Source organism: Molothrus ater, chromosome 1 (genome assembly GCF_012460135.2).
Source record: "Molothrus ater isolate BHLD 08-10-18 breed brown headed cowbird chromosome 1, BPBGC_Mater_1.1, whole genome shotgun sequence".
NCBI lineage: Eukaryota > Metazoa > Chordata > Aves > Passeriformes > Icteridae > Molothrus > Molothrus ater.
In genome coordinates, this window is record NC_050478.2 from 68,178,540 (window position 1) to 68,196,029 (window position 17,490).

General features: G+C 41.4%; 2 protein-coding genes across 2 annotated transcripts in view; one reads left to right on the forward strand and one right to left on the reverse strand.

Moving 5' to 3' along the window:
* The window catches only part of FARS2 (phenylalanyl-tRNA synthetase 2, mitochondrial), a 230,322-nt gene extending 228,529 nt beyond the window's left edge, over nucleotides 1-1,793 (reverse strand). Inside the window, 2 exon segments of the mRNA XM_036401383.2 lie at nucleotides 193-274; nucleotides 1,687-1,793. Coding sequence (XP_036257276.2) covers nucleotides 193-274; nucleotides 1,687-1,793 — 189 coding nt within the window.
* Nucleotides 1,768-17,490, forward strand: part of LYRM4 (LYR motif containing 4) — an 85,903-nt gene continuing 70,180 nt past the window's right edge. Inside the window, exon 1 of the mRNA XM_036401389.2 lies at nucleotides 1,768-1,877. Within this exon, the coding sequence (XP_036257282.1) occupies nucleotides 1,792-1,877 (86 nt within the window). The 5' untranslated portion in view covers nucleotides 1,768-1,791. The remainder of the gene's footprint in view (nucleotides 1,878-17,490) is intronic.

Sequence of the window (17,490 nt, forward strand, 5' to 3'; positions counted from 1 at the left end):
CCACAAACTGTAAATTGCATCAGATGTACAACTGACAATAATACTCAAATGCATGTGCAATAAAACATGAGTTAAATTAGAAGCAGCAATTGAAGCACTTTTGCAGAGACATGTAAAATATCTACATGATAGTTGTTTTAAACACTATATAAATAAAAAACTGTGAAGGAAGTAGGAACTCTATCGTGATACCTTGAAAGGAGGTTCTAGTGAAGTGGGGACTGATTTCTTCTGCTGTGCCTGCAGTGAGAGGACCAGAGGAAAGGGCCTTAAACTGAGACAGAGGAGATACAGGTTAGATATTAGGGGAAAAAATACATTGTTAGGGTTGTCAAGCATTGGAATAGGTTACCCAGGGAGATGGTAGAGTTACCATCCCTGAATGTGTGCAAGAGACTCCTGGATGTGCCACTGGTGAGGTGGTTTAGAGGTTACAGTAGCGGTGCAGGGTGGACAGTTGGACTGGAGACTAAAGGTCTCTTCCAACCTTGATGATTCTATGGCATTAAATAAATTGCTGATAAAATTTAAAAATCAGTATTAAATACAGCTGCGGCATAATACCTGCAAGTTACAAAGTTAAGTTCATTCTGCAGCAGCAAAACTTAGAGCAAAAGAGGATGCTTGATGTGTGGTTTACATAACAGAATTCATCTTTAAAATAGGTATTGAGAGAGGAACAACTCAAATATCACTATAACACAACAGGCCCTGGTACACTAGCACAGATGTACATCTGCAATTGCCTGTAGTGATTTCAGAGAATCACAGAATGTTGGGGTTGGAAGGGACCTCTGAGGATCATGTAGTACAACTCCCCTGACAAGGCAGTGTCACCTTGAGCAGGCGACAAAGAAATGTATCCAGGTGGGTTTTCAATGTCTCCAGAGAGTGAGACACCACAAGCTTCCAGTACAGCATGTTCCACTGTTCTGCCATCCTTAATGTAAAGTTGTTTCTCACACTGAGGTGAAACTTTTGGGTTCTAGTTTATGGCCACTGCTCCTCATCCTTTTGCTGGGCCTCACTGAAGAGCCTAGTATCACCCTCTTGTAATCCACCTTTCATATACGCATTAATGAGATCCCTTCTCAGTCCTCTGTTCTCCAGACTGAGTAGGCCCAGCACCCGCAGTCTCTCCTCATGAAGACAGATGCTCTGGACTCCAAATTATCTTCGTAGCCTCTGTTGGATCCTCTCCAGTACCTGAACTCTGACTGCAAACGTATACAGCGATTCCGAGGCAACTCCCTGCACGAATCACTTGTTGCTCCCTTCCAGCCCCGATATCCCTCTCCTCCCGGCAGCACCCACCTCCCAGGGCGGCACACCAACCAAGCACGGAGCGCGCACAGGGCGCTGCTGGCCCCGCCGAGCACGGCATCTGAGCGCTGCTTTCGTTTTCCCGTCGCTCGGGCCTTCCCTCCCCGCCCCCGGGCCCTCCACAGCAGCACAGCCGAGCCCAAGAGGCACCCCGCGGCAGTCGCGCCTTGCGATCCCCGCCGGAGCTGCCGGGCAGGCCCCACCCGGCGGGACCCGGGAGCCGACCCCGAGTCCCCCGAGCCCACCGCTGCCGGGGCTGCCCCGGCCGGGGAGCCGCTCTTCCCCGCCCCTCCCCGTCCCGCCCGCGCCTTGCGCTGGGCCCGGGCCGAGCCGCGGCCGCTGCCGCCCCGCTCCGCCACTCACCGCCGGCCCTGCGGCTCCGCTCCGCCGCGGCTGCGCCCGGCGCGGGCGGCGGGAGGGCGGGGAAAAGGGGCCTCGCCGCGGGAGGAGCGGCTCGGTGTCGGCAACATGGCAGCGTCCAGCCGTGCCCAGGTGCTGCGTCTGTACCGCGCCCTGCTGCGGGAGAGCCAGCGCTTCAGCTGCTACGGCTACAGGTGCGGGGAAGGGCTCCGGGGGGCGGCGGACGCGGGGATCCCCGCCGAGGCGGGGGGTCCCGGCCGTGCCTGGGGCAGGGGCGCGGGGAGCTGCGGCCTCGGGAGGAGCCGAGCCGTGCCCTGGAGCGACAGCGGGACCGGGACCGGGCCTGGGCCCGGCACTGGGCCCGGGCCCTGCTCGGAGCGCCGGGAATGGGCAGCCCCCAGGCTCCGGACTGCCGCAAAGGCGCCAGGGTATGGGGTATTAGGAAGAAGGGATAGGACAGAGGTTGTCCCTACCTTAAGTCAGAAGTACTTGTGCTGGGTGTGGGCTTCTCAATGCAAGGAAGACAAGGAGCTGCTGGAGAGGGTCTAGTGGAAGGCCTCAAAGATGAGGAAGGGTCTGGAGCATCTCTCTGAGGAGACACTGCGGGAGCTGGGCCTGTTTAGTCTGGAGAAGGGAAGACTGAGAGGGGAGCTCATTAATGCATATAAATATCTCGGGGGTGGGTGTCATGGGGATAGTGCCCGACTCTTTTTGGTGCTGCCTGGCAACAGGATGAGGAGCAAAGGCCATAAGCCAAAACACAAGAAGTTTCACTTCAACATGACAAAGAACTTCTTTACAATGAGGATGGCAGAGCACTGGAACAGGCTGCCCTTGGAGGTCATGGAGTCTCCCTCTCTGGAGACATTCCAAACCGACGTGGATGTGTTCCTGTGTCACCTGCTCAAGGTGACCCTCCCTTGTCAGGGGGTTGGCCTAGATGATCTTCAGAGATCCATTCTAACCCTAATGACTTTGTGATTTTGTGAACCTGGTATAGCTCATGTCTGTCTGTGTGCTGCCCCATTTCCTGGCAGAGGAGAGGTGGGGTCAGGCTGCAGCCAAAGCCTGGCACCATGTGCTGTGTCCATGCTCAGGGTGCAGTGAGGCTCAGAGTTCACTCTTCCCACCACACAGGATACCAGGCTGTCTGCCTGCTTTCTCTGGCTGTCAGTGAAAGGGACACACTAGGTTTTTTTGCAAAAGTTAGGGGTAGGCCTGGTCACCTTTAGCTGTCTGCTGTGTTCACGCGGGTGCTGTTCACCCACACTGGCAGAATTGCATTGCCCAATGGTAGTTTGTTTACTTTACCACTCAGCTGGACCACGGGAAAGGACATGTGAGCTACCTGTGCTGTGAATCATCTCTCAGGCAAGAACTGGGAACAGAAGCCTTTAAACTTGCATAGCTGTGGTGAGCTCTGTGTTCTGCAAGGCACAAGTATTCCACAAACCTCAGGTGTGAGAGAGTGCCCTGAGAAGAAGGGCTGTGGGGCTGAAAATAGCTGGTGCTAATAAACCTTCAGTGCTGACTCCACGCAGCAATGTGTGTTTGCATCACATTCTGTTGCTATCAAGGTTTTCTCCTGCTTTTTTGGTGTCCAGAGTGTCCCTGGTTACCCTTGTTTTGCCTAATGAACACAGGATTGTGCACAATGGAGATGGTTTGAGATGTGCAGTTGGTGAACAGCTGAATGAAGTTTGTGTCTGGGCTATGGCGTATGATTTCAGAAGTGGGTTTATGCTTGGGGTTGAGCGGTGAGGAAGTGACGTCCACAGCAAATTTTAAAGGATAGAAATGATACGATGTGTTTACCGTGGAGATCTGGTTTTTTGGCACCGTGTCGCAGTGCAAGTTGCGCCTTTCCTTAAAGGAAAGATCTCTGGTTTTGATAGGCCTGTCCTTAGATACTATAAAATCAGAAACCGTCTAAAACCTTGTGCTGTATACACATTTGTGAGCATGAAAAGCCATAGCAGTTTCCAGCAAGGAATGACCTGCAGCTGTTACATTTAGAGGTCTGCTGTGACCACAACAACAGTTCTGCCTCAGTGTTTACACCGCGCCCATAGGTAAAAGGGACACCCCATTGGCTTCTTGCATGCCAAGATAAGCAGCCCTGCCGTGTCCTCAGGGCTGCTGTAACGTGATATGGCAGTTTACGGAGTTAACCCAAGGACTTTGTGTAAAGAGCTAACTTGCAGCAAAGTAGAAGGTATTACAGATTATTATTATTATTATTATTATTATTATTATTATTATTATTATTATTATTATTATTATTATTATTATTATTATTATTATTATTGATTCATGACTTCAGCTAGACAGTGTCAGAATACTTTATTACTGCAAATTGCATATTTGTAAGAGTATAGAGTATGTCTGGAGTACGATCAGCTAATTAGTGTCTCTTTATTTGCTTACTGTGCTTTTTCTCCTAATTTCGTTGCTCTGGTTTAACTTAGCAGGCAGCTAAACACCACACAAGTGCTTGCTCCCCTCTCCCCAGTGAGATGGGGGAGAGAACTGGAGGGGAAAAAAAAGTAAAATTTGTGCATTGAGATGAAGACTTTTTAATAGAACAGAGAAGGAATGGATAATAATAAGAAGAATATACAAAACAAGTGATGCACAGTACAGTTGCTGCCAATCGATGCCCAGCCAGTTCCTGAGCAGCAGCCCCCAACTGGCTTTCTCCCTGGTGTATATACTGAGCATAACACCCCATGGTATGGAATATCCCTTTGGCCAGTTTGGATCATCCTGGATGTAGTTTCTGCCAGCTTCCTGTGCCCCCCAGCCTACTTGGAGGTGGGTTGGTGTGAGAAGCTGAAAACTTCCCAACTTAGTGTAAATCCTGCTTGCTAAGAGATCAGCATGTTGTCAACATAACTCGCATCCTAAATCCAAAACACAGCATTGTACCAGCTACTAGAAAGAAACTTTAATTTTACTTCCTAGACAAAACCAGGACACATGTACATGTAGATTGTGATGGAAAATTCAACCTTTTTGTTTTATGTCTCTCTGAGTAAATACATTCCTTATGTCATTTCATAGCCCCGGATTTTCTTCTGCCACCCAATAGAACTTGTGTGGTAACTGTGAAGAATATCATTCATGTCTTAAAGTAACTGAGGTCACTGCTGGTAGCCTTCAGAATAACACAGGAGCATCTCCAGTGTCCTGAAGTAAATGTCACAGAGTGTTGGGACACCCAGAAGTGTAGGCCAGGTTTTAACAGCAGGGAGAGGGAATTTAGTAGACTGTAAGTAATTTCATGTCTGCCCTTCTGCCCTATTACCCAAGCAGACAGTCTGAGTATGGGTGAGTGATTTATGCTGGAGGAAAATCAATATGCAGAGAGGCAAGATGTTAGGTTTTGATTCAAAGAGGTGGATTTAACAAGTGTACTATTTTCTTCTGCTTGGTTGACAAAATGTAGAACCTGTGATGGTTTATATTATGTTGGATTGTAGTCTCAACTAAATGGATTTAAGGGATATTTCTAAATATCATTAGTGATTTAAATAATGGCATGTTGTGAGTGGTCTGGGTACAGAATACAAAAAAATTTATAAACTTATGAAAGACATTAAAATACATCTGATTGCGAATGAAGATAATCAAAACTTTAAACTTTATTTTCTGCAAATAATTATTTAATGTTTTTTAACATCTTTCTTGATTTATTGAAACTTTTTCCAGTTATCCATTATGTTCTCTTTTAAGTGGTGGAAGTTGTATTTTTATTTATAGATACATTTCTTTCTTGTCTCTCTAAATTGCATTTTAATGGAATCTGATTTTTCTTTTAGAATGTACAATATTATTTGACTAATAAAGCTACCCAGAACATATAAGAATGAGGGAAGAAAATTTGTCAAAACAAATTTGTCCATTTGTTTTGTGTTGGAAACAAGTTAATTGAATGCATGCAGTTTCATCTTACATAAGTCCTTCAAGATTTTAAAACTGGTAAATCTGATTTTTGCAAATGACTGCTAACCTAGGAAGAAAACTGAGCAAAATAGTTTGCACTGTTTTTTTTCAGCACCAGTTGCTTTTCCTACTTTGACTGATACAGCTGTTGATCTGATTTTAGGGAGTCATGGAACATAGGACCAAAGAACAGTCTCAAGATTGCTGCCCCTTTTCCTTGTGGGGACTTCAATTTATCAGATGTCTGCTGGGAATATAATGCCACAGAGAGGAAAGAGTCTAGGAGGTTCCTGGAGTGTGTGGAAGATAAATTCCTAATGCAGCTGGTGAGGGAGCCAAATAGGGAAGGCACCCCACTGGATCTGTTTTTTTGCCAAAAGACTGTTGTGTGATGAGAAAATTGGAGGATGCCTTCGGCACAGTTGTCCTGAAATTATAGTTATCAGTTCTCACAGAAGTAAGGAGAGGGATCAGTAGAACTGCCACCTTGGACTTGCAGAGGGCAGATTTTGGCCTGTTTAGGAGACCTGTTGAGAGAGTCACTAGGGAGACAGTCCTGAAGGGCAGTGGTGCCCAGGAAGGCTGGACATTCTTCAGGATAGAAGTCTTCAAGGCACAGGAGCAGGCTGTCCCCATGTGTTGGAAGAGCCAGCAGGGAAGAAAAGCAGCCTGGCTGAAGAGAGCTTTAGAGGGAACTCAGGAGAAAAAAGAAAAAAAAAAAAGGTAGAGTTTACAGAGTTTTTGACCTGTAGAGATAAGGGCAGACTATGCCAGAGAACTCCGTGGATGTCATGAGGTTATGCAGAGAGAAAATTAGAAGAGCCAAACCCCAGCTGGAACTTTATCTGGCTACTACCTTAAAAGAAAATAAAAGATGTTTCTATAGATACATCAGCAACAAAAGAAGGGCTAAGGAGAATCTCCATCCTTTGTTGGTTGCAGAGGTAAATGTAGTGACAAAGGATGAGGGAAAGGCCAAGGTATTTACTGCCCACTTTGCCTCGGTCTTCATAATGAGACTTCTCTGGATACCCAGTTCCAGAACAGAAAGCTCTTTGTACTCAGTTCCCTTCATGAGAGCACCTGGGTTCTCGCTCAAGTATAGGTCAAGTTGACCCATACTTGCATGATGACTTGTGCTTCAAAGGGACATAAAGCTGTTAAGATTCTGCTAACAACTCTTTTGAGAACATAACTCACACCAAGTAAATTTTTTTAAAAAACACTCTTTTAGAGAAATGACTTTCTTTCTCTTACTCCCAGCATACCTGATTTGTTCACCTTAATGGAAAAATCTTACTTTGCTTTTAGTCCCTGGTCTATAGAATCCTGTCAGTGTTTCTTTTTGCACTTTCACCACTTAGGTATTTTAGCAGCTATGTTCAAATTTTACATGTGACAGTTATCCAAGCTGAGTAAGACTTTTTCTCACTGGATATCCTAATGAGGTTTGTGATTGACAAGGTGTGCCAGCAGATTGTTTATGTTTCTATGTATTAGGGAGGAAAAATGTCTACATAATGATTAAACCAAAAAAAAGTTCAAGACAGTAATGAGAAAAGAGAGGCATGGTTTTCTGACCAAAATGGTAGTTTGTAGCTGAGATGAGAAGTGCAGAAAAAAAATAAAATTGTCAGTTCTGCCCAGCAGAGATGTCCTACCTCTTTGTAGGTGTACGGTGACAGAATTGCAGTTTACAGTATCTGGTTTTCCTCAGCTGTGCAAAGAAGGCAGATAACTTATTTTTTCTTCTCTGTATGTAATTGCTGATTGTATTCTGAGTGATAATAAACTTTAGGATTTTTTGAGTTAATTTCCTATTTACTGAGTGTGTGGCGTTCTCTGTCATCTACTTGGAAAGTATGAAAAAGTCAGGGCTGCAAGCAGCTACAGTGCTCCAGAGTCCAGGATGGTTTCCATCATCCCCTGGTGCAGACACTTGTTTTGGCCTGGAGCTGCATGGCCCAGAATCACAGGCAAACAGGCATTGCACATTTTCACATCATTTTGTGGAGCAATCTCACAGATTTGTGATTGGCCTTACTAATACCTCTTTCTATGGGAAGTTCAATTTTGGCTATTATTTCAGTGACCACATACCATTTTGCCATTATTTTAAGCTCTTTTTTATATATTGCCTTATTCTGTCAGAATCATGTATGCTTGACTAGAGATGTCAGTGTTTTAAGAGCATTTTAAGAGTAAAAGAGTTTTTTAATGGAAATATGTGCCATTTTTGGAAAATCTTGAGGTATAAGAACATAGTTTTGGATTTGGGTCTCATGGTATAGAAGTATTTCCATTTGACTTAAGTATTGTATATGTATAAAATATTTTGGAAAGACAACCAAAGCACTCTATTTCAAAAACATCGAAACATAGCCATTAATTACCCTCAGAACATATTTCTCTGAAGTTTTAAAACAAATGGAAACAGTTTTATCAAATACTTTGATTTCTTAATAGTAACATTACCCAACTGAAAATCATAGCATCAAAATTCTGTTGATCTTGTTCATTAGGAGTTGTTATCTTTGGTTTAATAGTTCAACAGTGATTGTCATTTTCCAAATACATTCATTTTACCCTTGTAAAGTTACACTCTTCCTAAACAATTCATAGTATCTGTGCATCAGGTCTGATGTAATTTTCTCGGTTTCTTTTTTATTTTTCCTTTTTTTTTTTGCAGAGCAGAATTTTGAACAGTAGTAACTTGGAGGGAGTGTTTGGAGCACATACAGAGCATACAGAGTTCTGGAAAAATTGAAATTTAGTATTTGGAAGACAAATGGATGGGGGCTTCCTCAAAAGACTGGTCTACTGTTTCGGTTATTTTATTTTAGTATAGGCACCAAAATGAGTAAATCTGCTGTAGCCCCTTGTTATTCTTTGTGTAGCACAGAAGAACAGGGATATATTTCTTTTTACATAAGATTTAATTACAAGTAATGTTTGTTAGAGAACTAATGAGAGTAATAGAAAAACCACTGCCTCTGGCAGTGGCTCATACCCATACACATATGCTTATGATTTCTGGTAAATGAAAAGCACTTTGTAATGTAGCTGTAGCATTAAAAATGGATTTAAATGCTGTTCCAGCTAACCTACTCCTTTCCTTACTCTTGGATGTGGCTTTAACACTTAGTTCCTCTGTTTTCATCTCTATGTTGCCCATGATGAAAAGATGCTGACCTGCTAACATCCAGATGATTCAAGATACAGTAGACACAGGCTATTATAATTTCAAGCAGTCTTTAGAAGATCAGCATTCTGGATTAAATAAAAAAAAAAAAAGTAATTTGAAAAAGAAAAGAGGAAACTGCAATTGACAAGGCAATGTTTAGAACCACTTCACTTGCTGCAGTAGTGGATGGCAAAGATGCTCTCTGAACTACCTCTTCAATAAAGCTCTTCTCATGAGTTTTTGGGTTCCCTCACCAACAAAGTCCTAGATTATACATAGTTCTCTACTTTTAAAAACAAAATGTGGGGATCAGAGGAGATTTTCTTGGTTGTTTTCTTGTGTTTGTGAATACTTAAGCCAGTTGTTCCAAGACTGTTATGCACAAAACTCAGTACAAAAATGTCCTTAGTGAGAAATATTCTTGGGGATTCTTCTTGATACAGTTTTTTTCTCAAGAATGAAGATGCCACAAGTCATCCAGACAACATTCTGGCTGGCATTATGGTATATGGCCTTTTTCCCTTACCTTTTTTTCTACATTCTAGTCTAGTCTAGTCTATTCTATTCCTTTTTTACCTGCTCTCCATATAAAATTCTAACATTCTTCTCAGATACAATGCAACTGAACATTTAATATGATAAAAGAATTCAGTTGAGTCCAGTTGCTTTCTTCCTGAACAGAATTTCCTGCCTGAAATAAATCCTTAAAGCATTCTTCAGGAAAATTTGAAAGTCCTGTGCTGGGAATGGTATTCAGAGACTCAGGACTCAGTCCAGTACTTACACGTTCTTCAGCATCATGTTTGTTACAAAGTCTTGGAAAAAGCTATTGCTTAGATACTTCTTTTTTTTTTAACTAAATAACAATTGGTTAAATCTCATTATGGTTTCTAAAGAAGCCTTTGCACAAAGTAATTATGTGTGTGTATGCATATATGAATGTATTGGTATCAAGAAGTCTAGAATTCACTTCTGCTCAATCCCAGGAACTCTCACAAAATCCCTGTTTAAAGCAAACTGTGAATCCACTGTGGAGACTAGAGAGTATATGAATACTAGAGAGTATATAAGATAGGTGTGTCAGTCTTATTAGAAAATAATGTCCATCAACAGGTCTTGACAGTCCTTCTGAGTCTGCTTGTCTGGCATATCCTCGTCTGGAACCATTAAATACCTGTTTCTAAATCATTAGCTTATTTAAAAGTAATATTGTCTTATTTTTACTGCCAGAGAAAGTGCCTGTCTGAAAAAAAAAGTTAAAATATTTTCCTGAGACTGTAATTTATTCTAGTGTATTCGTAGTAATCACTAGTCCTTTATGGTAGCAAAGCTTTTATAATTAAACTTCTGTGACTTTTGCTGCTTATGAAAATAATTCATTGTTTCCCAAAAGTTCAGTCTTTACAGAGTTGTCTCTATCTCTGTCTGGCACAGGGTGTGATTTCTGCTAACTAGGATTTGCTTGCAGGATACACATGGCATTGTTGCTTGGTAGTGTTTATTTACAGGCATTATATGTTTCCCTAACAAACATACAGATTATCACAATACTCACTGGTAGTCACACAGAGATGCAAACATCCATTTATTGTCTGCCTAAGCAGGAGGGAGAAATGTGTGTGCAGATTTCCACAGAGCCCTTGGTGTTGGAGAAAATTGGTTTATCTTGTGAGGGTTACACATTGTGTGAATGTTAAATTTCTGCAGACTATGTTAGAATAGCAATGAAAGAGCCAAATGTGGCTGGGGTGGGTGGTTGGGAGTGTGGTTCAGAGCCATCATTTATTTGCTTTGTTAGTCACAGTTAGAAACGGGAACTAAAAGTGGAAGGGGCCAGGTACAAACCATCACATTTCATAAAGTTTCGGATTGAATCACTAATAGAATTCTTTGTGAAACAATAATTCATTCATTCGTCCATACATACAAATATATTCAGTGTTTTTATTTATTTAAATAACATCAGACTGCCTCCTTCTCAGGAAAATGTTTTAAAGTCAGTACAGCTCAAATGAAATGCATAACACAGTCCTTGAAGCTTACAGCTTAAATTATACTGACAATGTCAAATTGAACTGTATTGTGTTGCCATGAAACTAACCTGCTACTAAGTTTCAGAAAACATCTTTGACTCATCTAAAATATCACATCATTTTTCTAATACAATAAGTTAGCAAATAGGTTTTCAAATTAATGGTCTTCATATGTAAACTAGTTTTGAAGGGAAGAACATTGATTGATTGATCTAAGTAGTTTATCACTGGCCAAAATAAATTAGATGTCTCACTCAGAATGGTTTTTCCCTGATCTGACTAATTTACAGTATGAAAATAAATGTTCAAGTGTTTTGTTTACACAACAATAATAAGCAATGCATTTCATGTAGAACGCTAAATAGGCTTCTTGATTTCCAGAGCTATTGAGTGCATTTTTAAACTACATTTAATTTATTATTTTCAGTTCATAATTTATACCCAAAATTGCTGCCCATTATTTGCAGATTTTGCATGGAAATATGAATATTTATCAAACTGCTGGTGGCACTCTTACAGTCACTTCCCAAAGCAAAGGCAGCATGGGATGAACATAGTCCTATAAGTTACAGCAATACAGGGTTGGACATAAAAGTTTACTGTACAAATAGCTGCACAAAACTCCTTGTTCTGTGAACAGATGGCAATGCTTACTAACCTGCAGGGACTTTGAGGCATGGTTCTGGGCTTTTATTTCCCAACAAGTTGTTGAAACTCTTGAAGGAGAAATTCTCCATCAGTGCAAGTTATTGCTGCCATTAGCTGGGAACGTCATGCTTCTGCAACTTGTGTTGGTAATTTGTTCCTAGATTGGGAACTTTTTCTGCTGCTCTGTGGAGTGGAAGGTCATGTCTCATGTGAAAGGGAAGGTAATCTGCCCTGGTCATAAAATGTTACACTGAAAACCTTATGATAAGTAGATCACTCCTAATACCTCTTTTCCTCTCCTAATATCTCCTGCAGTAACCGTAGCCAGGACTTGTCTGACTTACTGAGTTTTAAGCCAGATGTTAATTCCACATTTAGAGTAAATGTTATCTGAGAGGAAATTCTTGCAGCCAGCAGCCATGTGCTTATGGGAGGAAAAGGAGGTGGTGTTTACTCTGTTTTCTTTTTCCTTGCTTGCCAACAGAGGACAGAAAGTGCTACCATCACTCATGTGAGTGACTATTTCTCTGTAGCTTTTAATTAGCTATTGAGTATTATCTGGGGGTTTTCATAGCCCATTTTTGGCTTGAAATGCAGAATATTTTTTTATATTTAAATGTACCAATCTGAACCTAGTCTTATTAAATAGAATGTGTAGAGATACAGAAATATAATATAGTAATCTTTTTTCATTCATAGTGTAAGACTCCTAGATAGAGTGTTAAGAGGTTGACTGGAGGACACTTTAAAAATTATTGACCTTAGCGTAGCCTCACCTGTAAGTTTTAATGTTTATATGTTACGTACTTGGGCTTGCCTAGATTAAAAGGTTTGTCAATGCTTCACTTCTTTAAAAAGGAAAATTGACTGCTCTCTTTGTCTTCTTGAATAATTCTGATCTCCTTTTCTGTTACAGTAGTTAAGCTGTTTAAGTGCACAAAAGATCTGTCAGCAGGTTTATTGAATGACTTCTGTTCACTGGACTAGAATACCTTGAGTTTTAAATTTAATCTCATTTTTCTGTCTGATATTAAAGTATATCTTGTCAGATCAAAGTGTTGCATCATATGCTGGGATCTACAGTTTGGACAGTAGGAGTGTATTCACCACAATTTTAAAGGTGGAGCTCATACCTAGCCCAAAGTAAACATTTTGGCTGGTAGCTGCTCTTTGCTTCATGTGTGGCAGATAGATAATCTATTCTATGTTTTTTTTTTAGAGTAACTGCAGGAAAAATAGTAGGAAAAAACATGTAACCCTTTTTTTCCTTTCTTTTATGTGAAGTAGCTTTGAACAACATTGTGTTACTTCACTTACATTTTAGTATTGCTTTGATTCCTGTTTTACTTCTGGACTTCAGAGAAATGCATAGGATCTGTGAATCCTAAGAAGCTGAATTTACTTTACCAGAGCTAGCAGAGGTCCTGGGTATGTCTTATCTGATCACCATCATGCCCCAAAGATATCTGATCACCATCATGCCCCAAAGATAAAGAGCTGTGGACATATTTTTCCATAACTTCCCTGCCAAGGGTCTGACTTTTTAAAGTGCTCCCTTGTGCTGGTAGCACCTGGGAGGTGAGAGCTGTGGAGTGCAGAAAGTCGGGGTGGGCAGTTCTGGCACGTTATGACAGCACAGGGGAGCTGCATTATTTATGGGGATGAAGATCAGCTGTGCCTGCTTGAAAACCTCAAATCTGCCTCACTGCATGGTGCACCAGTCATTCAGTTTTACCCAGCAGAATTTTCTTTTTCCTTCAATCCTTGCCTCTGTTCACCATGGGTCCTACTGCTCTTTCTTCATGTGAGGAGCTGCATCTGGTTTCCTGTGGGGATGAAGTGACACCCAGAGTTTATTTCCTTTGCATTTCTGGGTTACTGTTCAACTCAGGATGGGGATTTTAGCCTCTTTTTCTTTGGTCCTGATGTAATCATCTCTAAAGTCTGTGAAGACTTCCATATCCTGTAATAATTAAATAGAAAGGATACAGAAGGAAATATCTAGTTCACTTGATTTTCTCTACCTTAGGTAGTGTTCATAGTGTACAAAATAACCCGCATTTCTTTTTTTCTGAGCCTTTAGTAATAATCAGAGTAGTCTGGATCTAAGCTTCCTCAAACTTTACATGCATTGTCCAAAGGCATATATTTACAATTCCAAATGTCTGAAAACAATATTCAGCACTCTGTTGTCTGCACAAAGTAGGATGCTGATTTTATTACAAATTCCAAATTCACTTTTTTAGGCTCTAAATTTGACTAATAGCCTTTGCATGTATTAGAATTTTGTGTGCTGCTAAGTAATTTCAAATGTCCATCATTGTTGTCAAAACTGATGTAAATTTGCTAAACTGAACATGCAGTGCTTTCCTATAAATGAGGAAAGGTCACTGAGCCAAATGGTGGTAGCAAGTCTAGTGGGGGATGTTTGTCATTACTGACTGAGTCATAAGGAAGAAAGATTTTTGGATAAGCTGTAAAGCTGATAGAAATGGATGAGAGAATAAATTTTGGATAGTAACTTAAATATTTTAAATCCTGTAACTTTTAGTATGTTGTATATAAAGAGAGCAGGTGGTATGTTACTTCATTTGGGTTGTTTAATAAATTGTATTTGTGGTTTGTTGTTGCCTTAGTTGTGAGATAACTGGACCCTATCTAATTTCAATACAATTTCTTCCACTTGGGCCTATGATGTTTACATCCTTCTGTCTCAGAAATCTCAGGTTTACTTGAGCAAAAATCAAGGGGCATCATTAACTGACTGTATTGCTAGAATCCAAGGATAACTTTTGCAAAGTAAAACTTTGTTAGGAGTCTGTTCAGTATACTGAAAACTGCTAGTCTGTCAAAATGGCCAAAACACCTTTACCTCAGATGGCCTTCAGAGAACTGTTTCTCTAAGTCTTTTGTAAGTCAATATATCTCATTTATTTTAAAACTGTATACCGTTAATATATTTCTGATACTTGATCCCTTTTCTCTTCTAAGGAACAGACATAATTTCCATATTAAAATAATATGTGTCCTGTAACTAGATATTTACTGAACTTTCAGAAATAATGCTGTGCTTCAGAAATGTCCTATCAAAATCTTATAATCATCCAGACCAACCATACTGCAGTCCAAGTAGTTAGAGTATCCCAGGACTTTATGTCCTGCTGCTTAATTAAAATAACCTTAGCAACTATTGCTTCATCAAAGGCAAATAATTTTCTACTGTCAAGTGTGAAATACTTGCATCCAGAAAGGCTGATTAGCACCCAGTGCTTCCCTAAATGAAATCACCAAGAGGTGCAATATGTTTAGCCCTCTTCAGAGTACCCAAGTCACAAGATCACAGAATCTGGAGAATTGGCATGGGCCCACAGGGATCGCTGAGTCCGTCTACTGGCTCTGCACAGGACCATCCCCAAGACTCACACCATGTGCTGAAGAGCACTGTCCAAACACTCCTTGAGCTCTTTCAGGCTTGGTTCTGTGACCACTGCCCTGGGGAGCCTGTTCCAGTGTCCAAACACCCTCTAAGGGAAAAACATTTTTCTAATATCCAACTAAATCACCCCTGATAACTCCAGGCCATTCCCTCGAGTCCTGTCACTCGTGACCGCAGAGAAGAGATCAGTGCCTGCCCCTCCTGTTCCCCTCACAAGGAAGCTGTAACTGCAGTGAGGCTCTCCCCTCAGTCTCCTCTTCTCCAGGCTGAACAGACAAAGTGTCCTCCTCATACAGCTTCCCCTCCAGACCCTTCACCATCTTTGTTGGCCTCCTTTGGATGTTCTCTAATAGCTTAATATCTTTCTTGTGGTGACTAAAACTGCACACGATATTCAAGGTGAGGCCATACCAGTGCAGGGAGAACCTCTAGCCATGCTGAAAAGAGAAATGTTGGTCACAGCACTGTACTAAAACTAATCTTTCCAGAAAAAATATTGTAGTGGCTATACACAGCAGGCCAGACCTTTTTTATGAACTGTTCAGAAACAGCACCACAGCAAATGGAGTGGTATATATCTATCTCAAAAGGAAGAAGAGAAAAACCAGCCTTGTCAGGTTTTGAACATGTCATTTCAAGGCATTCCCTGCCTGTTAATTGGACTGCTGAGCTACCCCGGTGTCCTTGTTGTAGAGTAGCTGGCAAGGCTTGGCAGTGAAAGCTCAGCAGAGAGCTATTACTCATTTCAGGCCATCAGGACACTTTTCATCTGTAGCAAATTCAGGTTATAGTTCCTGCAGCACACCCTTGCCTGGTGCCTCGTTAACTGAACAACTTGTGCAGTTGGGTCCTTCACTGATAACCCTCTTTTTTAGCATCTTCTGTGCTATAACATTGAAATTGGAACTCCAATTAAGATTAAAAGAATGCTTTCATTTGGACATCTTTACTTTTTTCTTTTAACCCTGACGTCCTGAAAAGCACTCCCTTCTGCAGAGGTTCCTTACACTTAGAATTAAGCCAATAACTGTTTGTATTTTAGAAATATAGCTACAAAAATGTATGTTTCAGTGAATTGCAAAAATAATCATAGTTAACTATGAATAGCACCAATAGTGTTCTGGGAAGAAGAAAGTCTTTGTAAACAGAGCTGTGTGCCGTGGCAGCAAGGAAGAGGAAGAGCATCCTGAGATGTATCAAGAGTTGCTCAGCCAGCAGATTGATAGGAGGGAGATCACATCTGGACTTCTGCATCCAGTCTTGCCCTCCTCAGCCCCCCAGCAGGAAAGGCACAGACAATCTGTAGGCAGCTCAGCAGGAGCTACCAAGGGGGCTGAAGCCCTTGTCCTGTGAGCAAAGGCTGAGGGAGCTGGTCTGGTTCTACCTGGAGAAGAAACATCATTGAGGGACTCTGAGAGCAGCCAGTACCTCAAGGTATCCAGAGGGGCCTGGTGGGAGAAAAACTGATAGCAGATGTAAAGTACAGGAAGACAGGCTCTTCAGACTGGCTTTAAGGAAAGCTTTTTCCCCACAAGGGCAGTCAAGCAATTGAGCTTGTTTTCCAGGCAAGGTGGTCTGGTCAACATCCTGTTTTTCAAGACTTGGCTGGACAAAGCTGTGAATAATCTGATCTGACGCCATCACTGACCCTACTTTCAGCAGAAGGTGGGACTAGAGACCTCCCAGACACATTTCCAATGTGAATGATTCTGTGATCCTGTTGATCGGGTGGTCATCCATGCTCTCTGCTTTGAAATGGGTATAGACACAAACTGATGAGAAGATATAGTCAGAAAAAAAAGTTCTCCTTTTCTAAAAACATCCACAAGTCTTTCTAAAAATCTAAGGAAGCTTTTTTGGGTTTAGGTTGAAAAAAGAAAATGAAAGGAAACTCTTGGAAAAGGTTCAAGTTTTTATTAGACGTTTTGATATCTGAGATGCAAAATTGCTTTAGAAATAAGCTACAAATCCTTGTATCTGATCATACAGCATGTATTATGTGCACTGGGTTATAGTCACCCTCTCTCAAATGTATTTTCTAGTGTTCATCAGTCTTTATTCCTATTTTATGTTCTTTTGGGTTAACCCTCTCTCATAAATTATCTCTAGTGCCATTCTATTCTGGACATACTTTTTAGCAATTGCATTGGAATTCATGTTTTGTATGTTAGCAGAGAAACCAAGTAGTGGCTGGTAGGTTTCTTTCTGTAGGTTTTTTTGTGAAGATTGTCTAGTGACTGTGCTTTGTTAGAAAATTCAAGAAAATAATACTGAGTTTACCAGCAGTCTAATTTCTATTTTTCTTTACTCGTCTTTCCTCCTTTTCCAGCATCCAGCCACCACCCTGACACCCCCAAAGAAATCCTGGTTGCAAGAACAGGCTTTGCTTTAAATTTTAGAAAATGGGAAGATGGGGAAGATGTAGTAGTTGTTGTTGTGCTGTAACTTGAAGTGGCAGTGCTGAAAGTGTATCTAGTAACAGAGTTTGAGGGACAACTTGTTGATAAAATGTGTTCACATCGCTCTGTTGGTCTTGGATTTAATTAGAACAGTCACAACTG